The 26,332-nt window shown below is 39.1% G+C and overlaps 2 protein-coding genes across 2 annotated transcripts in view; one reads left to right on the forward strand and one right to left on the reverse strand.

Annotated features, from left to right (window-relative positions):
• Nucleotides 1–26,332, forward strand: part of LOC145985130 (RNA helicase aquarius) — a 195,012-nt gene that overhangs the window by 97,094 nt on the left and 71,586 nt on the right. The gene's annotated exons all lie outside the window — the stretch shown is intronic.
• LOC145985133 (putative G-protein coupled receptor Mth-like 1) overlaps nucleotides 1–26,332 on the reverse strand; it is a 43,556-nt gene that overhangs the window by 12,636 nt on the left and 4,588 nt on the right. Inside the window, exons 2-5 of the mRNA XM_083118778.1 lie at nucleotides 13,260–13,515; nucleotides 11,690–12,012; nucleotides 7,316–7,394; nucleotides 1,596–1,762 (exon numbers count right to left, since the gene is read on the reverse strand). Of these exons, the coding sequence (XP_082974904.1) occupies nucleotides 1,596–1,762; nucleotides 7,316–7,394; nucleotides 11,690–12,012; nucleotides 13,260–13,515 (825 nt within the window). The remainder of the gene's footprint in view (nucleotides 1–1,595; nucleotides 1,763–7,315; nucleotides 7,395–11,689; nucleotides 12,013–13,259; nucleotides 13,516–26,332) is intronic.

Raw genomic sequence — 26,332 nt, forward strand, 5'->3', positions numbered from 1 at the left:
AACTCGCTTGTCTATCAAGACGGGAATCTTGGTTCAAAGACGTCCAAAGTGTAAAACACGAATGGCTAGTGAGAAGTCCACAGACTCTGGGTTAACGACTAAAGCGGAAATGAAAAGAACCACAAGTTATTCTTAATTTAGGTAATGGTGTAGCTATCCCAACCATCACCTGCCCTCCGTCGTGGAAAGTCAATTCAAAGAATGACAACAATAAGAGAACATGCATTCTACTTCATATCACTGCTGCTAAGGGTAACGCTGCAGTGAACCGAAGCTTACATTTCAACTTCGCCTATATGCCACGAATTCGGACTGGAACGGGACGGGGATTCCACGGGTGGAATGGTGCATTGGACGGTGTCAGCGGCGAATTCGGATACTGAAGTCAGTCATATTCTTCTGATATTAAAGTCTTATGTAAGGTGCCATCAAATGAAAAGGTCCATTTCCATGTACAGAGTTCATTGCTGACATTGACTACACATATTCGCCATATGAGGTAAGGCACTTATCCCACTTGGGTACCAACTAGTGTTGCCCACGAGACGAGACTTTGGCCTGTCTTGTCTCGTGGAAGTCTCGTGGAAATGCTGTCTCGTCTCGAAAATATTAATTTGTCTCATGACACATGGTCAATCAATCTCGTCTCGTCTCGAATTTTTAAAAACCTGTCCCGTCTCGTCCCGTGGAAAACACTAGTACCAACTGATGAATGCCTTGGTAGAAGAAGTCCTTGGGTTGTGAGGCAAACCATTCTGTCACTGCCACCTGCAGATCTGCGTCCAACGCATAGCGGCTTCCTCCGAGGTGTTTCTTCATTGGGCTGAAAATGTGGAAATCACATTGACTCAAGTCAGGACTGTAAGCAGGGTGGTTGAGCACTTCCAAACGGAAGGAATTCAACAGGTCCTGTGTTTGAATGGCGACATGGGGACGAGCATTATCGTGCAGTAAAATGATGCCTGTGCCGAGCTGAGAAATGTCGGGCAACAACACCAGCCAGCAAGATCATGGTGACCGTATTCTTCGATGACCGTGGTCCCCTGCTAGTGGAGTTTCTTCCAAAAGGACACACCTAATGCCAACACGTACTGTGGAAGACTGCGTCATCTGCGGACAGCAATAAAGCATAAGCGAACTGGCAAGCTCAGTACAGGCATCCTTTTACTGCACGATAATGCTCGTCCCCATGTCGCCATTCAAACACAGGACCTGTTGAATTCCTTCCGTTGGGAAGTGCTCAACCACCCTGCTTACAGTCCTGACTTGAGTCAATGTGATTTCCACATTTTCAGCCCAATGAAGAAACACCTCGGAGGACGCCGCTATTCGTCGGACGCAGATCTGCAGGTGGCAGTGACAGAATGGTTTGCCTCACAACCCAAGGACTTCTTCTACCAAGGCATTCATCAGTTGGTACCCAAGTGGGATAAGTGCCTTACCTCATATGGCGAATAAGTGTAGTCAATGTCAGTAATAAACTCTGTACATGGAAATGGACCTTTTCATTTGATGGCACCTTATACACCAGACGCGAACCGCTGTACCCTGAGTAGTAGCACAGATAAGGGTATTTTATCTGTGATAGTACTTACCCTGGAACCAGCACTTGGAGACGCCGAAATTGGGCCGAACGTGGGAACCAGGCGAGTGGTGGGTTGCCAAAGCGATGAGAAGTAGCAACAGTGGACATCCCCAACCATACCCCAAGTAGATCCACCACAGCCTGGAATCGTTGACTGGAAATTTGGTTCTCTGGAATCTGCAATGTGCAAAAATAGTTATTAGCAACTGCCAAATTCTTGCATATAATGTGCTGCAGAACTGCGAAATAATAAGGTTATACTAAGAGAGGAATATTTTTCATAGCTGTATATATGTATAACACTAAAATGCGCAGAATTAATATAAAATAACACTGAACCAAATTATAATCCATAATTATATAATTTATAATTTGGTCCAGAATCTGAGAAAGACCTTGCTATAAGGTTGAAACGTCACGTTTATAGTGTGTTATTTTACATTAAATTCTGCCTTGTCAGCATTTTAGTATTTTAAACATTGTATATATGTATAAAGAAAGAGAGAGAGAGAGAGAGAGAGAGAGAGAGAGAGAGAGAGAGAGAATGTTATTTAATTGTGCAATCGTTTATCTAGTTACACGCACCTTAAAATAGTAATAATAAACTATTACATAAATTCTTCTATTGGAACCCCTATGTGTGTCTGTCTCATAATATTTTCATGACTTCATCATTGATCCTAATTGCCACGATTAATCTGGAAAGGTTTTATTATTATTATTATTATTATTATTATTATTATTTATAAACATCGCACTTTATGCTTCTAACTCCTGGATTCTACATCCTCGCGTCGCCTGTGTGTCTCATACGTCCGATGCATCAGATAATTGCAACTCGGAAATATCCCCGAAGACTGCAGAAGTGCGTGCCAACCTAACAGGTGTTTCACACATGACATACATATATCATATATACATATACAACATCCATATATCACGTATGTTGTAAACGACTCGCTGCGAATAAGAGCTGTTGTTATTTCAGCAGAGTTTCGCTTCCAGAATGAGTCAAGAGCAGCTGACAGATAAAGCGTTCGTGATGGTTTTGTACCCTGCACTGCAGAAATGCAAGAAATCGCGCGGTGGCAGAGGTTGTTGCTTATCTAGAAATAGATTTACCCACGACAGTTCAAATTTACAAAGATTAGAGAGCAAACACTTTACTAAGTTCGGTATTTAGAAACAGAGTGACGTACCTTAGACTGTAAGTTCATGTGTGCACGGCGTTATTTACAAGATACATATACGCTTGCTCGGTTGCCGAGTGCATTAAGTGGTCGACTTTCGATCTCTTCACCGACGTTCCCGGGTTCGAGTCCCTGCCTGGGCATGGTGTTGTTTGTGTCATCTAATCATCAGTATTCTCATCGTCGCGATTCGCTTAAAGTGGACAAAAGCAACGTAAAATAACAACAACAAAAAGACACGTACATAATGTTTACGCGAGAATGTAGTCTAAATAGTTGACTATGCAATGCAAAATACGAAGTGTTATGTTTTATAAACAACTAGCTGATTGCCCGGCGTTGCCCGGGTATTTATTTATCCCAATCTTCTATTAGACAGGAATATAATGAATTCTAACTATTGTGTAAAATGAATTTGGAGTTGAACGGCATTGGGAGCAGGGACGGGGCTAGGGGGGCTGAAGTCCCCCCAAACCGCGCCTCAGCCCCCCTGTAGTCCCCTAGATTTTTGTAGTACGGTAAACGCATTTCAACCGAAAATTTCCATTTTGCATTATGAAACTTCCATTGGGTCAAGTACAATGTTCAAGTACATTTTCTAGTTGGGGTAGATCGCAATTACTTTATTACGATGTGTTCTGAAATCAATATGCCACTGGTCATTCGATACTAACAAGTAATTTGTCAATCATGAGTCGCCAAAGTTGCTACGAAATCTGCTGCCTGCCTGGAAGATGGACGTATTCAGTGTCTGTGAGATTGTTCTTTGATTGTCGTTGGCAGCCTTTGTAACTCTTATCACTATATTTCTGAAAGGTGTAACAAGTGTGACAAATGATTCCCTATGTTTCCTTTCTGTTTGTTAGTTCCTTTTTGGAGTACCGACAATTGCATGAGAATTAGAGATGTTCTCTCATTGGTTTCATCGTTATATCTATTCTTAAGTAACTAATTCTCCAGCATTCTTAAACCCGAAGGTTTATGGCTGTAGCAACACAAGCCTTCCTATCCTCATCACTGCAAATCTTCGAGAGGGAGAAATATGAAGTTAAACAATAAAATAGCACACAAACTACCTAATTCCTAAATGCTAAACATTGGAAATATTCGCGTATAATTGGCCTCCCAGCCCCCATAGTCTAGCGATAGAATTGCTGCGTTGATGTCAAGTGGTCCCAGATTCGATCCCCGGTGGAGGTAACGTTTCATTAAGTCATTCAGATTCCACTAGAAGGGCTTCCCCTATGGCGTAATGGCAACGCGTTGACTTGTAATCAAGGGGTCCCGAGTTCGATACCCGGTGGAGGCATATTGCACAGTGGTTCGAATCCCACTTTAAACTGTAGGTCTAGTCCCGATTAACCTATCTGTACATATAGTGGACTTAAAAAAACAATTCAATTCAATTCCACTAGAAGCTGTAGCTCTCCTCCCGATTAGCCTCTGTGTATATCATAGACCTTAATACAAATTCAATCAAGTAATCATTGAAATACGGTGCGAGTATTCAGCAGTCTTGGGCAATTTTCTTGTTCGCAGTCCTAGTCCTACATGTTAATTAATTATAATTTGTTAGGTTAGGAAATCATTGCTGCAATACCACCATAGTGGCCAAACTTGATTCTGTGCAGAAGAATCAATCTTCGAAGCACTTCTAAAACTCTTGATCCAATTCTGTTCAGTATTTATGCATAATAAATTTAATTTAAATCTTCAGCAATTATTTTCACTAATAAAAATGCCTGCCCAGGCAAGAGTTGCAACTATATTCATTGCTTTTGTGTCAATGTATTTGTCTCCTAGTGGAGGTGAATTTGTAGTGAAAATATGTTTGTTCCTTGAGAGTGGCGCCTCCTAAGTGAACGGATTTCTCGCACCTTCCCCATTTTTAGCCCTACGTTCTGAATTCAGGTTGTTGAACAAGAAAAAGTAAGATATTTCATCATGGAAGAGAAAATGGTATCATTAACATACTTTCTATTCAAGGGTGGTAAGTAAAAAAGTACTCACATTGCTTTATTTGATGCCTACTTTATTAAGTTATTGCCGCTTTTCTGAAGCACGAAACAATCTTTCGCCGCTCCCTACTGTGGTAATTTGAACGGTTTAGAGTTATGGCACACTGAGGCAGGAAGAAACTAAAAATAAAGACCCTTCAGCACCTCCTTGCAATGGTTGAAATATTTAAAATTGCCTTTTACGAACTTTAAAAGGTTTGTGTTATTGAAATGTGCACACCACCATCAAAGGCTGCTTACGGCAAATCAAGTGTTGCCTTCGTAATCCAAATGGTAATAAGAGGTTTAGTGCTATATTTATTCTGTCCTCTGAGAAATAGCTTGCAAAATCTTTGGATTTAAACAATGTTGTAGCTGCTCATAAGAACAGACGTATCTGATCGTAGTTTCTTGCTGTGGTTATTTTCTTATTTTATCAAAAAAAAAGTATTCACATTGTTTACATAGAAAGAGTGTTACGTGCAGTATGTATAAATATATCCAGCGAGTTGATAATGAGTGTACTTTTTATAGTGTATTTTGTTTACTGTTCATATGAATAGTAAGTATATGATATTTTTCCTCTCGATAATGGCTTAGGAAAATAAAACAATAGAATTATTGCATTTTGTTTGATATAAAAGATTCGTACCTGTGGAACAAAATGCAACATAACATCTCAGTGATTTATCTTTGGATCTGACTGTAAAGCATGTCACTGGTGAAATTATACCATAGTAAAGTATTACGTAATTACCTTTTATCCGATATTAGTTAACCCCCCGAGAATTTGACTCCGAAATCCGTAGCCCCCCCCCCCTAATTTAAGGCTTGCGCTGTCACTGATTGGGAGTGTCACTATTCATCTCAGCGGCCCCGAAAACTATGTAGTCCACATTAATATCGGTCGTTTTACATGTCACCCCCTTCCCACCCCCACCCCTAGGGGTGCCAGAGGTGTCTTGGAGTTGAACGGCATTGGGAGTGTCACTATTCATCTTAGCGACCCCGACAACTATGGATTCCACACTAATATCGGTCATTTTCGATTATTTTTACATGTCACCCCCTTTTCCACACCCACCCCTAGGGGGTGCCAGGGGTGTCTTGGAGTTGAACGGCATTGGGAGAGTCACTATTCATCTTAGCGACCCCGAAAACAATGGATTCCACACTAATATCGGTCGTTTTACATGTCACCACTTCTCACCCCCACCCCTACGGGTGCCAGGGGTGTGTTTGAGTTGAGCGGCATTAGGAGTGTCACTATTCATCATAGCGACCCCGACAACTATGGATTCCACACTAATATCAGTCGTTTTAGATTATTTTACATGTCACCCCTTTCCACCCCAACGCTATAGGTGCCAGGGGTGTCTTACCCGCACAGTATTTCTTTCCAGATTGTAAGTCATATGTGTACCAAGTTTGGTCATTGTGAATGTCACCTATTAGCTTAGAGACTCCGAAAACTATGGATTCGACACTAATCTAGGTCATTTGTGACATTTTATTTTTCAATCCCTCTCACCCTCCATCCCGATAGGTGATGAACTTGGAGTTGAACGGCATTGGGACTGTTACTATTCATCATAGCGACCCCGAAAACTATTTATTCCACACTAATACATGTCACCCCCTCCTACCCCCACCCTTAAGGGTGTCTTACCCCAACAGTATTTATTTTCAGATTGTAAATCATACGTGTACCAAGTTTGGTTGAAATCGTTCCAGGCGTTCGAGAGTTATGCCGAAACAAACATACACACACACACACACACACACACACATACATACATACATACATACATACACACATACATCCATTTTTATATATATATAGATATATTGATTTTGATTTGAAAAGAAACACGTTACATTTTTTTTGTTGTTGTGCTGTACAGAAGTCACCATAACATTTGGGTATAAAATGGGTTGTAAGTAGAACCCGTGAATTTTATTTATGTAATTACATATATTTTCCTTTGCGTGTAACCAAGCAAGAATTATGTCAGCCAATTAGAGCTTTGATCTTTTTGTTTTAAGTTCATGCACAGGTAGGCTAAACGGGACTGCACCTACAGTTTATAGCGGAATCCGGATCATAATGTGTCTCCACCGGGTATCGAACATAAGTTAATTAGATTTAGAATATTAGAAACAACATGTCCTGTATGTGTTTACGCATGTGATTTTATGTTAGTATATTACGTATTTTCTGTTTATAGTACGTACATATTCCATTGGTCAGTGCAGATCAATCCGAAAGTTGAAGGATAGTATGAACATCTAACCATTCAAAGAGAGAAAAAAAAAAGTATGATGTTCTTCGAGGAATGGTGGTACTATAGAGATTCGGTGATCCCGTGAGAACTTCAGAGATTATGCTCCCACATTAAAATGTAAACCCAGTCACGCTTTGTTTATCCGTGCACAACATAGACTTCGACATTGTTGGTCAGTCAGTTACATGCTGAGAACATTAGAGTATCTTATGATTCAAAACAAAAAGTACGAGAAAGTGCGATTGCAGTAGTACTTACATGACCGTCTTCCACACGTTGAAGCATACAACATTCAACCAAAAGAAGGCACATAGCATCCAAAAATACAGGAAGAATGCTATAAGAAAATATAATTAAATATTTTATTCAACTGTATATAATATTTCAGTTCATAACACACAAACTGTAAATATTGCAACGACTCTGCGTAGGCACCATTATTTTTCTTACTTTATAACTAGTGTATTTTAACGTTTAATGGTAAATACTATACAGGGTGATTCAAAAGTGTGGAACAACCCATATGATGTCCACAAATATTACTATACGAGAAAATAATCTTGTACATTATCTAGGAGACCATATTACACAACTCGTCTGCCATCTAGGATTCAACTTAAAATTTTCGAATGGGAATAGGCGCAAGTGATACATCAAATTCATGTGAAATTTTCTGTAAGATCGAATGGTGGGATCCTTTTTAAGATAGCTTGAATCGTTTTCAAGTTATTCCATGTTAAAGGATAATGATTGCCGTTGTTAATTGCATGATATTCAGCAATGTTTGTTCCTTGTTATGCAATGAAACGAGATGGCATTGACACTATAGCTTTCATTGAAACGAAACTTTTGCGTGCACGTCCTTGCACAAATGATGCACAAACCTTTGGCACTATTTGTCTTCGAAATTCGAATCGGCGATGGTGGGGGGCGGCTGTCTAAATGAACGTCTTACATTGGGGTGGACGGGATGTAAGGGAAGTTGCAGCTGACTTCAACCACAACACTCTGAAAGGCGATCAATTTCTTTTAAGTGCATTGGTGAAACTCATCCAGAAATTGATACAAACAGGAAGTGTGCGTGATCAAGCAAAACGTGGTCACTCCGAAACAGTGACAAAATTATTTACGTTCGTTATTTGCATCTACTGATTTATTTATTTATTTATTTATTTATCGAACTCAACAGGTACATACCTAATTACAGAGCCCATGTGAAGGATACATAGTGAATACAATTACATATATTTCTGTAATATATATATATATATATATATATATATATATATATATATATATATATATATATATATATACACACACACACACACACACACACACACACACACCTACATAAAATACATTAAAATTATTTCCTATATATATATACACACACACACACACACTTGATCACATATTATTTCATTAGGAAATTGTGTGTTTAAGCTTAGGTTATTGTGTTAATAGTGGCTTTACTGAGGTCCCTTAGGTTCATAGAAAAGATGTCAATGGTGTTATTCTTGATTAGCAATTTATTGTAACTGGTGCACATTCTCCACAATGGAGATTTCTTTTTAATTTCCGATCTAGCCTTCTTTATAAGAAAAACTTCGTTCTTGAGTCTAGTTTTCGACGACGGGATTGGAACATTTATCTGGCAGAGTAGATGTTCAGCATCTACCTCGTTATTTAACAACTTCCACAAGAATACTATTTCCTGTAACGTTCTTCTATGGCACAGCTTTGTAAACCGACTTTCATATATTAGGTTGTCGTAGTGTTCAAATGTGGGGTAAACTTTCTGAAATTTGTATTTTAAAAATCTTAGAAATCGTGATTGGACTCTTTCAATTGCTTCACTGTACTTTGCTGTGTCTGTATTCCATATAACAGATGCATATTCGAGTTTTGGTCTTACATACGAATAATACAAAACTTTTAGTGTCTCTATATTCTTGAAATCCCTCCCCATTCTAAGAATGAACCCAAGGCTCTTGAACGCTTCACTAATTATTTGTTCTACGTGTTTATTAAAAGTAAGATTTGAATCAAAAATAACCCCTAAATCCTTCACTAAAAAAATTCTTGCTAGAGTATGGTTGTATATTTGATACTAAAATTCAACTGGGTTTTTCTTTCGAGTATATGATACAAAATGGCATTTATTGATATTTAGTGTTAAATCATTGTTTATTGTCCACGTTTCTAAATTTGTAATATCATTTTGAAGTTGAACACTATCATCTTGTTTGCTTATTTTCCTGTAGAATTTCAGGTCATCTGCGAAAAGCAATTTGTGTGATGGCTAGAAACCGCAAAGGATAGGCAGTGTGAGCCACTATAAAGCAACAACAACAATGTTATTCGTATCACTACTCTTAAATCTGGATTGCGTGTGACCCTTTACGACGACGCTGCCCGGTGAAGCCATCTTGGCATTCATAATTTCCAGACAAGGTGTTTTTTTTTTCTTTAAGATAAAGATAATAGACATTTGGTTACGTGTTGCAAGTAAAGGAAGAAAGATTAAGCCTGTAACGGTGGATGGCTGCTGAGCAGCACGGAAACAAGGCGAGATTTCGTGGGAGTGGTATTTGACAGGCAAGGTCAGCAACTATAACCATCGCACCTGAGGTAGAAGTGTAAAGGCTTCTTTCAGTATAGCGTTAAGTGCTCTGCAAATATCGTACAGTTTCTTAAAGCCGTTCTTACTCCTGCGATTTCCTTGGTTTTTGTCTTCAGGAAAGACATCCATTGGTGTTCCCTTGTTTCGTATGTTTGAGGTTTCTTCCATTGTTAGAATTTCCCGTAAAATTGACAATATTTTACTGTTAAAGTTTAACAGTCTGCCTGTTAATTTACAAAAACGGGACGCAACCGTTGTTTTTCGTGAGCGAGGTGTCCCGTCACTTTTCGACCTCGAAATGCCAATCGTGACGATGATATTGAGCAATGGTGAAATGAAATAACTTTGATTGAATGATTGAAAATATTTCTTTTTGGTGCATCAGTATTTTAAATTGTTTGCCCTCTTCGGCAACAAGTCCCTTAACTGGAACCAAAGTTGAACGAGCGTCGTGAAAAATATCCTGATTAGAAAGTTCTGCACCAATTAAATGTAGGCGGCTCAGGCACCAGAACTACGAGGGGGTGCTGGTAATTTCTTAGCCTTTGCAAGAAACAAATGAGACAGAGATGGGAATCAATTTTTTTTATTCAACATAATCCCCTCTGAGGTGAACACACTTCCTAAGTCTTTTCTCCAGTTGTTGTAACCCCCCCCCAAAAAAAACTTTTGGTTGGTCCGCAAACCACGTACGTACAGCATCCTGTGCCTCAGAAAGTGACCCAAATCTGACCCCCTTCAGAAATTTCTTGAGATTTGGAAATAGGAAGTAGTCAGAGGGGGGCAGATCTGGTGAATAAGCAGGGTGTTCCAAAACTGTGAACTTCAAATCCTTTAATTTTTGCTGGGTAATGCCTGCAGTGTGTGGAGAGACATTGTCGTGCAAATACAGAATTCCATTTGTCAATTTTCCGCGTCGTTTGGACTTAATTGTCTGCTTCAAATTATCAAGAAGTGATGAATAATATGCCCCTATAATAGTTGCACCCTTTTCCAAAAAGTCAATTAGCCGTACACCGTCTTTGTCCCAAAAAACACTGGCCATCACCTTGGCTGCCGTCTTTTGCACACGGACCTTCTTTGGGCGTGGTGACTCAGAGTGGGTCCATGCCTTTGAATGTTCTTTTGTTTCAGGATCATAGAGGTAGATCCAGGTCTCATCCTCAGTCACCAATCGAGACAAAAATGTGGACGCATCCTTTTGAAAATAATCAAGAATCGCTTTGGATGTCCTCACCCTGTCACGGTGCTGATCAGCGTTCAAAAGTTTCGGGATCCACTTTGCTGAAACCTTACTCATACCTAGATGGTCGTGGATAATAACACCAACTCTTTCACGGGAGATGTTTAGAGACTCAGCAATGATTTTAGTGGAAATTCGCCGATCTTGAAGAATTAGATCATGCACAGCATTGATTACTTCCGGAACAACCACACATGCTGGCCTTCCTGTGTGTGGCTCATCATCTGTGCTGAAATGGCCGGTTTTAAATTTAGCTACCCAGTTCTTAACAGTGGCATATGCAGGGGCATGGTCCCCCAAAGTCTGTACCAACGTGTTATGTATCTCCTTGCCGGACTTTCTCTGCAGGAATAAAAACTTTATCACCACTCTATGGTCTTTCACTGTAAATGTTGCTTCAGGTGCTGCCATCTTTCAGTCACATATGAAATAAAGAAAAACCGTTAGACGTACAAATATAATTTTCTCTACCAACAATATACAGACAATAAGCTGCAATTTAAGACCAAATTCATGAAAATACGACAACATGAAGGGGGTAAGGCTAAGAAATTACCAGCACCCCCTCGTATCAGCTGAGCGAACTGAAGATGCTTCTGTGCAAGAAAAGTTTGGTGTAAGTTTCGTTATGCTCAGATAGGCTAACCGGGACTGGACCTACAGTTTGAAGTGCGGTCCGAGCCACTGTGCCATGTGCCTCCACCGGAGATCAAATACGGAACCTCGTGATTACGAGATAGAGGAGGACATACTGGCAACTTACCTTTTGCAACGCACGTGGTCGGGTCGAAGTGTGAGCCGTTGAACTGAAGGATCGCGAGCGCCACGTATGCCACTGCAAGGCTGAGCACGGAGCACATGAGGCATTTACCCTGCAGATCACGCAGCTCCGGTAAAACGCAGTACACGATGAACGTGATAAGCAGGAAGGCTGTCGATATGCACAGACACACTCCGTACACCGTGAGGACCAATTCTCTCTTCACTTCTTCTGCCTCCGGGAAGCATGCTATCACTATTTCTTTTGGCGACTCTTCTCCTGTGGTGTAAGCCGAGTAATTTCTCACTGCCGTCACTATGCAGTAGCTGGAAGACAAGAAAACATTTTTTTCAGGGCATGGTTGTAACTAATGGCTTCATGATGATTGTTACAATGTATTTCTGATGAGTTGTAATTTAGAATTTTGTGAACCATCTGCGAAATGTGAATCTATTCTGTTACATTATATAATTTTTTTGTTGTAGAAGTTGTGCACAAATTTCCTATATGCTAGATTTCAGAAAAAGAAACAACTGTTTCCTAGCAAGAAAATGTTGATTCCTTAGTGAGTTGCTCTCGCAGTGTTATGTAAGATATATCTAGGTAGTAAAAGTAATGCATTACAAAGTATTGTGTTAGTGTTTTGAATTGGCTGCAGAAGTTGCAAAGAAGAACCGATCAGTTGCAGTTTATACTCACGGAAGCTATTCACCTTACTAAAGTATTGACATTTTAAAATTTTCTTGTGAAAAATTGTGCCTAAGGACTGGTTTAAGAGTCGCTATAAGTCTCTAAATTCGACTTCAGTTAAATATTATTTTATTATAGTTACATTTATAATTTTAAAGGTATGTAATAATATTCTAATATTAATAACTTAGTTTATATGTTTTGATCTTACGTCATAAAGAGAAAATGATATTGATTGTAGTTTACAGTTAATACATATCGTTTTCTGATTCTCTTATCTCAATGTTTACTAACTTCTACTCATAGAAGCTAAATCAACAAATATAAGAAATATAAAGTCTTCCCCTGCATATTGCAACAAGCCACAGAGACTCATTTGGGCTTGAAGGTAAGGCCACACACACTCATGATTTCGGCCATCTGTGGAGGTAGTGTGATTAGCACCATGCTCCGGCTGTCTTTACCCATGCAGGGTTGACCTCAGGTACCTGCCTTATGCACGGATACGTCCTGGCAACTTCACACCATAGATTACCTACCCCTGGTCTCCCGTGTGGCAATCAGACGTCCTACCGACTGAACCACCGCGGCTCTATAAAATGTAAGCATGCTGAGAAAATAAGCCAGTCCGAGAGAAGTTTGGAAGAAAAGAGCATTGAAATGATTGTCGTAAAGCCGGTCTGATGGGATATTATTAAAAGGCTTTTCCGTCCACCTAATTGTTGCGTTTGTGGTTCTTGAGACATGATTATCAAAACATGATGGACAAGATCGCCATACAAAGGTTGTTTTTTTTTCTCAGCTTCTCTATAAGCAGTAGCGTAAAGGAGAAAATGTATGGGGAAACTAATTTGATGGCACGTGCCATCCTTCAGAATCATACCTGCCAGCATCTATGGTGTAATCGCCGTTCCCCACGGTAAGGTGTCCATCGGGTTCCACTCGAAATTTGTCATTGTCGTCGACTTCCGGATTCAGCAGGTACTTTCCTGCTTCACAATGGAGCGAGTCGTTCCTGTCGACTCCAACGCATACGAGGTCTGTGTATCCGAGTACCCCATCTTCAGGGCAGCAAGCTTTGCCCAATATGGTGAGGAAGCTGCTCCATAGCAAGAGTTTTAGCAGCAGCTTAACGTCACCTGAAAAATAACAACAAATCACAATTAGTATAATTACACTAGTGTACAGTCACTCGCAGTGTGAGTCATCTAGATCCTGAAATAACCAATGTCTTGAATGGCGTTATGTGCGATGAATTTCAATAGCAAATCTTCAATAGGAAGTTCACCCATTTGTAGGGTAAAGTGCCAGAAATCCGTCCCCTGCCCTAAATTCGTCCCCCTCTTTAACTCCATGGAAAGTGCTCTATTTTGCGAGAGCAACATGAAAATCTTCAGAATCATTCGGTTGCCTACTGGCAGTGACGTAGTTGCTTTTTTCCTGTTCATTCACACTTTAATTTTTCAAAAATGGTTTGTCTGAAAGCTTGCTACAGTGTGAAACCAACTTGAAACAGTTATATTGTCGCCTCGCGGTAAGTTTTTCATCATTTAGTGATTGATAATTATAGATTAGTACTTGAATATTGCGTTCCAGTTGTCACAGCCATGTAGCTATAGTCGTTTTGTCAGGAGCAGTCGCTGTTGTTGTAACTGGAGTCCTAATTCCGTCCCCTTTGAGATTCTCAAATCCATCCCGGGGACGGATTTAGGACCCACATTATGTATCTATCTTGTGATATATTTTATTTTTTTCCTGACCACTTAGACTAGTTTCGATTGATGTATGATCACTTGTCGACCTTTTTATAATGTGTTTAACACTGCTATGCCTTATTTTTTAAAAGAGAATTAATGCTAATTAACAAAAAGTATAATTAAACTTAAAGTTCTATGAAAATGGTGGCGCCAGCGGGGGTCCGAGGGGGACGTGCTTTCCTCCTCACTCAACAGACAAAGCTACAGCCTTTGGATGTAGCATTTATGTTTCCTCTGAAAACTATACGCAAAGACTATAGAGCAATGGTTGGCCTCTAACTCAAACAGAATTGTGAGGAAACTACAAGTATCCAGTTTGTTCTGTAAAGCGTACCTTCGTGCTGCTACTCTTGAAACTGCCGTCAATGGATTTAGGGAAACTGAAATTCATCCGTTTGATCCCGATGTGTTTTAACAGCATGACGTCATAGCCAGACAACTCAAAGAGCCAGAAGTGCCTGACAATGGAGGGAATGATGACAACCAGAATGCTCCAGCTCCACCTCAAGTGCTCAGTCCAAGAGACATCCAGGAAGTTCCAGCAATCCAGCCTTCCACATCTTCTAGAGCCGGGACCTCATAAGGTAACAGGAAGTCCACATAAGATGTCTCTAAAAGCCTCTAAGGAAAAGAAACAAGTGGCGGAAGAGCGTCAGAAGAAACAGTCCCAATCAAAGGCCAAGAAACGTCTCATCATTGAAGATAAAGATCAGCTTGGAACATCGTCGACAAAACCTCCCAAAAAGGAAATAAAGAAATATGACTTAAGTTCAAGCGACTCTGAGGATGAAACACAAGTTCCACTGGTGTCCACCGATGACGAGGATAGTTCAAGCGATGAAGATGTGTTATGTCCTATTTGTGGGTTGAAAGCGTTTTTCCCAAGACAAGCGAGGAGAGAAATGGGCAAAGTTTTTGAAATGCTTCCAGTGGTGCCACGAGATGTGTTCATCTTCAACAAAAGTCAAAACCTTTGTTTGCGATTTTTGTCTGGATGGGTAAAAGATATAACTTAAGTATAAAATGTATAAACATGTTTTCATCTCAATAACTTTATTACAAGTGGTTTTTAACACTGTTTTAATCAAATTTCCCATAAAATAAATGAATACATAAGAACTGGAAAGGGGTACGGAATTAGGACACCTTTTTTTGAAAGATCAAAATTTGCGTTTCTTTGATTATTTACTCTTTTTGGTTAAGAAAAAAATATTTAGTAGAATCAGACCAGCAGCACTAGTAGGTATGGAGTTGAGTTGCTTCAATCAGTTGTTGAATTATTTTTAACTTGAAACAAATTTTCAGAATCGAAGATTTGTCTTAGGGGAACGGTATTTGGGCACTTTACCTTATGGTTAGGCAACACCAACCCCGGTCGGTAGCTAAGGAGTACTTCAATTGTTTTTTTCCTTGCTCGTGACGTATCGTGGGAACAAATCTTCAAATCTTACATACGAGAAGTGTGTAACGCTCTGCTTAAACGAAGATTCATGAATGAAAAAAATCATTCTGTGTTAATTGCTCGTAACGAACATTAAAATCGAAGTTGAACTTTGACAAATTTTCCTTCGCATGATTAATTTGCGTGGTATTTGACACTGAAATTCGTGAATATTTGTAGTGATTCATTTTGTGGGACCATTTCGTATTTCACAGCATGTATGGATTAATCAACCACAGATAGAAGAGAAATGCACAATGCCTGATCAGTCGTCCACTCTACTTCATAAAAAATCCATACTTTTCTTGTTTCTGCCGGACCCTGTGGCCGAGTGGTTAGCACATCGCGCTGCGACGCCAACGGTCCCGAGTGCGAATCCCGCTCGGGCTTGGTTGTTTGTGAATGTCCATTCATCAAATTCATCATTTCATCACGCATACCCATCTTCGCTAATTAGCCAAGAGGCACAAAACGCGAAGTAAAATAAACTAAATCAATCAATCTTTTCTTGTTTCGAACAGCAGACAATTATCTGATACGAAATGTAGAACCGCGCTTTTACATTGAAACATGCATTTCTATATGTCTGTAAACTTACCTACAAGATGTGAAAGAACAGTGTTGCAATATGCACGTATAAAGAACAACGAACACAGATACTCCAAACAACTGCGAGAAACAGACAAATATCAAAGGTTCATTCACGTACTTAATGTTAATAGAAAGAAGTAATATTTTCAGCAGACCTGATACATTCTTAGAGATTCAGCATGGAATTAACGTTGCTGGATTATAAACATACTGACAAGTGAATTTGGGGAGAATGGCAGACGTTCAAAATCGTTTGAAAAAACTGTTCCTATTTTGGGTCGCGTGAGAATACGCACACTTTTAAAAAAAAATATTGTGTTTTTTCCCTGTCCGATCTGTTACTCAAATCTTTGCAGATGTATATCTTGTAACATATTAGATTTCAATGTATTCTTAGCTTTTGAAGAAGATTACTCGTATATTGAAATGTTACTAAATTAAATAATTTAAGGCTTATACGAAATATTATTTGTTAATCTGTTACATTTAAGCAGTTGTGCATTCAAGAGGTATTCAAAATGATAATTCACAATAACTGCATTTATTTATTTATTTTATTCTTGTGCCTGACTTGCTTGGAAGCTAATATACAGTAGCCTAGTTGTTTTTAAAACGTTAATACAAATTAATGTCTTGCATTCGAATGAAAAGTTTCGATGGTGTCCTGAATTCGATTCAAAGGTTTATATCCTAATTTAAGCTGTAAGTCGAATACCGATTAAACTATCGAAGAAAAAGGCGAGCTTAAAAGGAGAAGTTGTTATAAAAAAATTACGGAATCAATTGGAAAGTGACTAGGTTCATTTATATGCTTTAATTTAAATTTATTTAATGCACAATGATCTTATTAATAATTTGCGAATAGACTCGTCATACAGAACGTCAAAAAACACTTTGTTGGCGTCAGCCAATGCTCCAGCTTAGCCTTAAAGGCTTCTCTAAATTAAATTATTACCTATTTTTCCTCCCATAACTTTTAGCTTTGTCAAAAGGTGTCCGGAAAACTTTACTTATTGGCCAATGGAGATTTTGGTGAAATTAGAGATGGTAAGGAGAGGAGAGAAATCCGTTGTTTTTCTCTCTGTCCCGTCTCGAATTTTGAGACTAGTTGTGGTGATATTTTATAACTTGAGACGAAAATGCGACCAAACCTTTCCAGAGTTTTTGAGACGCGATCGAAGAGACTTCCTCTTTCTCCCTCGTAGCTACGTGGAGTCAATGCTGTTCGCATTTCCTGTAAACACATGTTTACGGACATAATGGAAGGTGAACAAATCTTATTTAAAGATGGCGTTTCTTGACCTTGCGGTCGATTTTAAAATGGTGCTAGGACGTTTAGATTCCGCCACTGGTGTACGCAGAGGGGAACTTATGGGGCTACAGTCCCTTCCGAAATTTTGATTGATTCATTCATTTCGTTTAATTTACTTCGCTTTTCTGCCACTTTTGGCTAATTGCGAAGATGGAGATGAGTCATGATATGATGAAATTAATGAATTGACACTCACAAACAACCATGCCTAGGAACCCTGGACCCCTGGTGTCGTAGCGCCATGTGGTAACCACTCCGCCAAGGGGGCCGGTCCCGAAATTCTGAGAAAATTAAAGGAAAACGAAGTGATAAATGCAAAGTCCCTTTAAAATGACACCAGATAACCAACCATTCTTGTCTTTCAACAAAACTTTTAAAATGAAATATTTTATTGTTGTATCCTGCCTCCTAGAATTACACCTTTACAATTTCTCCTGCGTATGGTAGTAGACCCCGCACATAGTCTTCTGCATTGAAACATAGCCTATATGCATTTTTGCATGTTTTATATTGCTAAGCCCTTCTCGGTGGCCGTACGGTCTAAGGCGCTGTGCTTTGGGCTCCTACATATGGATATCTCCTATAGCGGCTGAGGGTTCCACGTGCTGACCCCACGTCACCGCATTACCGGTTGAAGATCTCTACACCTCTAGGTAGTATTGTGGGAGGGAGACTGGCAGCCGGGAGATAGGCCAAGACAGTAGCATAACTAACACGCTCTGCCCCCCCTCCCCTTCCCGCAACTTTCAGTTGTGCGCCCCTGCTGTGTTTTTTTTTATCTTTCCTTTCTAAAATATTAATTTACGCTTACATTTATATGAGACATATACAAATATGAAAATGCATGTAATTGGAATCAATATAAAAACTGGTACGAAAAGTTAAGACAAGAGAAAAACTGTAAACATTTTTTTTTTATAATTAGATATGACAATACACTGTTACTACAAAAATTACGATATTGTTAAATGACCATTACCAGTCCTCTGCGTTTTTTGATGGATGCAAATTATTTTGCTAGTTTGGTCAGGTCCAGTTTTCAAGCCAGATCGCTTTCGATATTAAACAGCGGCAGTCGACTCAATCTCACTCTTGTCATTATGCTCTTCAAGTAAGTGTTGATCAATTTTAGCTTCGAAAACGACCTCTCAGTTCACCGGCGTACGTAGAGGGGGACTGAAGGAGCTACAGCCCCTTCCGAAATTTTGAGAAAATCAACAATTACAAGTAAAAGCAGTGAAGAACTCAGGAAAAAGACAGTGGAAATGTAACCCCTGATCTTGAAATGACCACTGATTGCCATTTTTGAAAGTGGAAAGTAATACATTTACGAAATATCTTATTGCGTATTCCACCCCCATAGAAAGCAGCTATGCACTATCCGCCTTTACGATTTCAGCCCATCCCGAAATAAAATCCTGCATACGTCAGTATCTTAGTTGATGAAGACGTCACAGACACAGGTATGGTCAAATACAGCATAGGCTATACTAGTATAAGCAGTGCATACGTCAGGAATGCTACTAGCCAGAATTTTGTTTTCTGTCAAGAGGAATTCTAAAACTTCGCTGATGTTCGACGTTTTTTTTTAAATTTTTATTATTATTTCCGTTTTGACACTACATTCCAAAGTCAAACAATGTCTGTAGCTACAGTGCAAAATACATTGTCTTCATATTTCTCCCAGAAAATAGCAGATTCCACTAACTATCTGTGTGTTCCGTTAGGGTGGTGAGGCTTAAAAAGGTGAAGCTTTCTTTGATTTGTTTCATACTCTGAAATCTATTGTTTACTTGATTTACTACAATTTCTAAACGCAGTAGAAAAACGTATTTTCTTGCCTGTCGTCTACCCTTCGGCAACGCAATCAATGAAGAACTATTCAGCTAATGAAGGTTTTTCTTCTAATCTGGTATTTCACTTTCTACTATTCTAGTGATGAACATTTTCTGTTTGCAGTTGTAAGGACATAGAAATAAAATATGTTTGGTTGAAAATATAATTTAACGCCGAAAGGAAAACTTTGGTGAACTATCGGTCTTTCTTAATTTATCATTCTTAGTGCTCCCTGGAAGACCGTGCGACCCCCCCCCCCCCCCGCCGCACCGCGGGCGGTTGCGGGGGTGCTATTTACGCCACTGGGCCAAGGTCCTTCGAGGGCTGTCGCGCCATGGGTTATTCAACATTATTATTTATATTGCTAGCATCTTTACGCTTGCAAGCACGAATTCACTGGTCACAAAGGAGACTAATCCTTTGGAATATTTCTATACGTCATTTTTGTTTTGGACCTCAACGACAGAAACTAGTGGTATTATAACGTAACCATATTAACAAAACAGCTTAGTGTATTCATAAGCACAATACAACTTTTCTCATGTGTAAAAACTGCTTATGAATTGCTGTTGAATACTGTAAAAAAAATCACAAACTTTCCTAATTCAGAGGGATCACATTTTTTATAATAGTCTTATATGTCGAAAGAAAGAAATTAAACGCTCTTTACAGAAAAGAAGTAAAAACAATAGTAATGTATTTTTCCTCAGTTGAAAGACTGTGTTCTAAGACATCATTGTTTTTTGAGAGATGGTGAGGTTTTAATTTCACAATTACCTAATGTTATAATTTTTCACGATTCAATAAATATTGATAATTTTAAAATGTATTGTATTACTAATTATGATACAAATTATTCATAAATTATTATCACGTAATTATTTCTACCAGTTTTCACTAAAATAAACCATCTTTCGAATTAAGTGAATCATACGATGTCTCACGTAAATATCATGTTATGCGATACAATTAAAGTGACGAAGATAATCCGAATCAGCAAAATACAAACAAGGAAAAAAAATCGCTACCGAATTCGATCTTACAACCTTCAGATCGTGAAGCAAAAACAATACCACTGGACTAATTTGCCACCACAGGAATTATGAGTTACAAATCAGATATATACTTCCTATTGTCTTTAGGCTTGAACTAGGAATCAAAATATACTGCTTTAACAACTTATAATTGCTTTTCAGTTTAAAAAACTTGCCTTTGCACGTTATTTTGTTTAGCGTGTAACACTAATTGTGTAAAAGAGTGGCACAAACATTCATTCTGCAGATCTGAATTGTGAGGCGTGGCCTCGGATTGCACACTAGAGAGCTTGCATTTGTATCTGAAAGTAAGCAATTTCAACCCCCTTGAAGTGAAAATCTCTAAAGATTTTTTAGTAATTACGAACCATAAATTAACTGTCACATCAAGATATAAGCATTTCTGTGCTCCATTTCAAGTTTTCACTTTGTATGTGCTCTTTTTTATGTGTGGATAATGCAACACTTTTATGTGAACTTTCGGGGATTAGATTCACTTGATCCCACGATTCGTCATCAGATCGCATTCATTTTGAGTAAACAAGCTTACGACCCAACCTTATATAATTCTAATAACCTTGGGCAACACATTCAATTGTAAGGCAACCTAAGTAATTTTGTCATACATTTGGCGTTGTCACTATAGAGTAGAAAGTGGCACCATCAATTTAAGAACAAAGTTAATGTAAACAAAACAACGTGACTTCTGAGAAATAGTCCCTTCCCTATGTGTTACTGATCGTGCTATGTTGCCCATGCGTATATTCAGGCCCGTAACCAGAATTTTATTTCGGGGGTGGGGGCTCATCCCTTATCAGCAGCCGCCATCAAAGGTGAAACCGCGGTAGAAGCCCTGAAGATGAATTTCTCAGTATATTTCAACTTATTATGCAAGATCTTTAATCCTGCTAATGAAGAAAAATCAATTACAACTATACACTATTTAAATTTTATATTTGTAGGATTTAAGCGGGCTTAAGCCCCCATAGAATCCGTGGCTACGTGCCTGGATATATTGGTTGTAGCTGTATAGCTCGTAATATAAGATCTCACACCTTCAGTATAGCAGCTTACGTTGAGTGGTATGTCATTACGATATGCACTATATTTCTACACGTAGGATCCCTACACAGCTGTCATTCGAACAGCCAATAGGATTTCTCAGAAGCCACGTGTATTTCTTAACGTTGACTTTGTTCTTACAGCGGGCAGAGAATAAGAACGCACGGAGCCTTATTTTAGGAAGTAGGAACTCACTTCTAAATTATAGGAAGTAGGAACTCACTTCTAAATTAAACAAAATTTATGTTCTAACTTCATTTACATACTTGATGTATCATTTTGTTCACCTTTAATTGTAAACATCTTACTGTAGAAAACGTAACAGTATTCCATTAGAATTCGTGGATGTATCGGATGAACTAAAACGTTTTAGCGTTGATATTTATGTATTGAACAGTATGGAAATGGGGAAAATATCGCAGATCATTCAGTTATTTTACCTTGAAATTTTAGAAATTTCCCCTTCAAAAACTGCTGTTGGAATTTGCATTGGTTTCAGATCTCAAGAGTAGGCAAACACCTTGTATTAGTAGGTGTTTAATTTTTGTACTTTTTGGGGAAGTTAAGCTGCATAATGACAATAACTGAACTCACACAACAATAAGACGTAGTACGATTTTTATTATTTTATTTGATGAGGGACTCCCTACCCCCTCTCAGTACTCCCTGTTCGAACGCCCTTGTGCTGCTACTGCTTCTGCAACGCAGTCAAACGTGGCAATATTGCACGCCTCCGTAACTGCTTCTCAGGCGAGCCGAAAAGGCAGTAAACCCGTCACAGAGAAAGTGATACGTTCCGCATGTGGAGCAGTTTGTCGCTTCACTAAAAACGTGCAACCTACTTAGCACGGAGCAGATATTTTTGATGGTCTTTTTTCCCCCTTATTATTTTTCCTCGCCGTAACACATTTCATGAGACGTCAACGAGTTGAGGGAATATATATTTTCTTTAGGAGAAGTTTATCCATTTTATACTATTTCGCACTGATTATTGTTGGAAATTGCTATGCATTGGGATAATCGAAACTGGACCTACAGTTTAAAGTGGGATCCGAACCACTATGTGCCTTCATCGGGGATTGAGCCGGACCTGTGGCTGAGTGGTTAGCACATCGCGCTGCGAATCCCGCTCGGGCTTGGTTGTTCGTGAATGTCCATTCATCATCACTCATCCCCATCTTCGCAAATTAGCCAAGAGGCACAAAACGCGAAGTAAAATAAACTCAGTCAATCATCGGGCATTGAACCTGGTACTTCTTGATTACAAGACGACGACATTATCACTACGCCATTGGGGAGGTCTGTATCTAACTACAGCACGAGCTTCTAGGGGCTAAATACCAGGAAAATATTTTCTCTGGGAAGAAATATTCAAATTGTACAAGAAATTGAAACATGACGTGTTATAGGTTCGGGAGTTAGCAACAGTATTTGATTTGATTTGATGTGATTTATTTTACTTCGCTTTTGTGCCACTTTTGGCTAATTTGCGAAGATGAGTGATGATATGATGAAATTGATGAATGGACCCTCACAAACATCCATGCCCAAGCCGGGATTCAAATATATTCGAATATAGCGCGATGGGAAGTTAGCAACAGTATAAAACCAAATATATATATAGTTTTAAACCGAAATCATTCGTAACTCATTTGAATCGGTTGAGGAGTAATATAAAAAGAAACGAAAATTATGTTTTCCTGAAGGGAAAAGTGACGTTTTACCAGTTACTTTACTTTTCAGATGTTCCACGTTACTCCAACGTTACTATACTTTGAAAGTAATGCTTTACTTCGTCACGCATGATGGACAGATAAAAATTTCAACTAGTATGTAGCCTATAGGCACACTCATACATCGCCGTCTCTTTGGCCGAGCGTGCTGAGTGCTAGATTCAAAATGTTTCCGCTGACGATTCCAGATATCTCTTAACAAACACACACACACATTCATCTACGCGTATTGCCGATTTTTGACATTTTCAAAACTGTACCCACATCTTTAAAAATCTGTCACCTATTAATGTACGTGGTAGCCTTTAAGATGAAACACGTGCCCGGGGAAGAATAATCAAAATGGCAACCAACAAAGGACGTTTCTTCTTTGCTATCACTTCAGACTCCGAGGTTGAGCTTTGCTGATAACCCTTTTCTCATTATCTTTGCGTCTGTCTGTAGTGAATGGTGTCACCGGCGATCGTTTGAGCGATATGCTTTACTCTTAAATGTTAAGGCCAGCTGGGCCTTCAGGCTACATTCGAAACAAATTGCAGACGTCTGGATAGCTCGGGAGTATCTTCGTAATTCGTTGAACGTTAGTAGCAATGGTTCTATTTATCATTCATGCAGTTTTAATTGGACTTAGTTAAAAGCACTAGACAATAGATAAGGTCCAATTAAAATCACATGCTATTATGTTCATAATTCCATAGGAGGAGGAGAGTACAATAGCAAACAATAAGAAATACGCCATTCTCTGTATAAAGCTGTGCGATATTTCGATATAGATATCGAGTTTTTAAAATTTAAATATCAACGTCGATATATCGACTATCGGTATCATCGATATTCAGTGAAGCTCTCCCTACCTCTGCGCCGGAGTGGTCAGAGTTACGCGCTACGAACCCAGAGGTTCCAGGGACCATGGCTTGCCCCTTCATCCGTTTTCATCAATTCATCATCATCATCACAATGAACCCAAAAGGTAGAAAAGCAACATAAATAACCGAAAGAAATTATAAATGGTATTCAAATAAATTTCTTGTGTGCTGCAGTCTATTTTGTTAAGATCTCAACAACTGAAATGGAGTTGTTAGAGCAACTCAATACTGCCAGTAGCGGATTAACTGCCTTTTGTAAGGGGGAGAATGAATTATTTTTAGTTGTCGTTCGCTGGGTTCATCGGAGGCTAATGTTTGGTTTTAGATGTTGTCCCTCGAGTGTAGGAGTCTAAATAGTCACTTACTCCTATGTGAATTGATTTATTGATAAAGATATCTCGCCTTTTTAGGCGTCAACAGGTGAGAGGATTGCTCTTACTCGTACGTTAGTTGACAATTAGTTGTTAGTTTTAGACGACTCGCGAGAGTGATTTAGTAATTTGAGACGTAGCATTTTTAGACGCGAATGAGGATGATCAGCATTTTCTCTTATGTTGACTAATAGTTATTATTAACAGAGAGCGTCTCAGACGTCTTAGGCAGGAAACCCATTATGAACGGTCGGCACGGCACGGCACGACTCTGTTCATCACATACAACATCGGTCAATTTAATTAACCTGTTCGTAGAACGGCCGGAATGCCTCTCCGATAATTAAAACCTGTGTCATGGAGTGGTTTCACGTCGCCAGAAAAGCTACAATTCCTACTGTAATGTTCGTCCTGAACGGTCAGTACCATCTAGATCACGCTGGTGCAGCTCTTTTGCGTACCATACGTGTTCTTGTGTTGTTGTGATCAGAAGGAAAAGTTAAGAGGAATAGAAGTCATGAGAAGGTACCCATTCCTCAATGACGCCTAAGACCCAAATTCACCGCAATGTGGATTTCTTATTCCTTTTGTTCCAAACTTCGCCTTTTTCGCGCTTCTTGTGACGAGCTCCTCAGTGGAAAGATGACTGATAGAATAGCCTAATTGCGGCGATGAAGATGAATGATGAGTAATGAAATTAACGAACGGACACTCACACCAGGTCTCCGAACGTGGGATCATTGGTGGCAGTAATGTACCACGTCCAGAGGGAAATTAAATTTCCCTATCGGATACCAACAAATTCCATCCGATATTAAAATTCCGTCTTGCATAAAGGCCTCCCCGATGGCGCAGTGGTAGCGTCGTCGCCTTGTAATCAAGGGGTCCCGGGTTCGATTCCCGGTGGAGGCACATAGTGGTTCTGATCCCACTTTAAACTGTAGGTCCAGTCCCGATTAGCCTTACTGTGCATAAAGTGGACTTAAAACAACAAATCAATCCGTCTTGCATAAACAAGAAATGCAAAAATAAAAGTGGTCACTAATTGCAAGGGTTTATTCAGAACTTCCTATTTACTTCGTAAATACTTTTTATGGTGTTGTAAAAGCAGATTTACACCAAATTGGCGATACATAAATTTGTGAGTAATAGGATGACGTCATAAAAAAAATTGAAGTGCGCATTAATAGGTTGCTGTGGTAGATAAAGCACTATGTAGTAATTTATTTGTTTAAATTTCACATTAAATTTGCAAATTTTGCTTTATATGCTGCTCTCATTATTAAAGAGTTTTTTTTATATATATACGAGGGTTGGGGAGTAAGTCATGGCAACCCCGTAATAATTCGACAATCGAAGGATGTATTAAAAATTGGTTATATACAACTGAAAGAGTATCCATTATGGATATTTTGTTGGTAGGAATCATGAAAGAAAACCCAAGCAACCCTGTGACATACACATGTGCACATGTAACAAAAACTGTCTGATTATGACAAACCTTTCGAAGGTTACTGGGTTGCCATGACTTACTCCCCAATCCTCGTATATAACTACGATCAGCTGAGTTTCAACGGAAATTAAAGACGAAAATTCTCGATATTCCGTGGGTTTGTACTCTACCACTGTAGATGCGTAAAAACAGAAGTCAGTTAGAAGTAACCATTTATGTGTAGAGCGTTAATGCATAGCGTCTAATTTCCTCACATTTTATGTGTTTTCCCTCTTCCCTGTAATACTTGACTAAAAATCTCAATTCCTGGGAATACCACTGAATACTGAACTGGGATTACTGAACGCACTTGGCTACCGAGGCGACTCAAAAACGGCACCCTGAATGTCACGAATAGTGGTCTTGTTTTTAACACCAAGTTTTCCCTTTGTTCCAGTGTTGTAAAATGATTTATCACACCGAATGCTGGCCTGGACTTCTAACCCACTGCCCCGTTATCT

The sequence above is a fragment of the Lepisma saccharinum genome, chromosome 3, assembly GCF_977018435.1.
Source record: "Lepisma saccharinum chromosome 3, izLepSacc3.1, whole genome shotgun sequence".
Taxonomy (NCBI): domain Eukaryota; kingdom Metazoa; phylum Arthropoda; class Insecta; order Zygentoma; family Lepismatidae; genus Lepisma; species Lepisma saccharinum.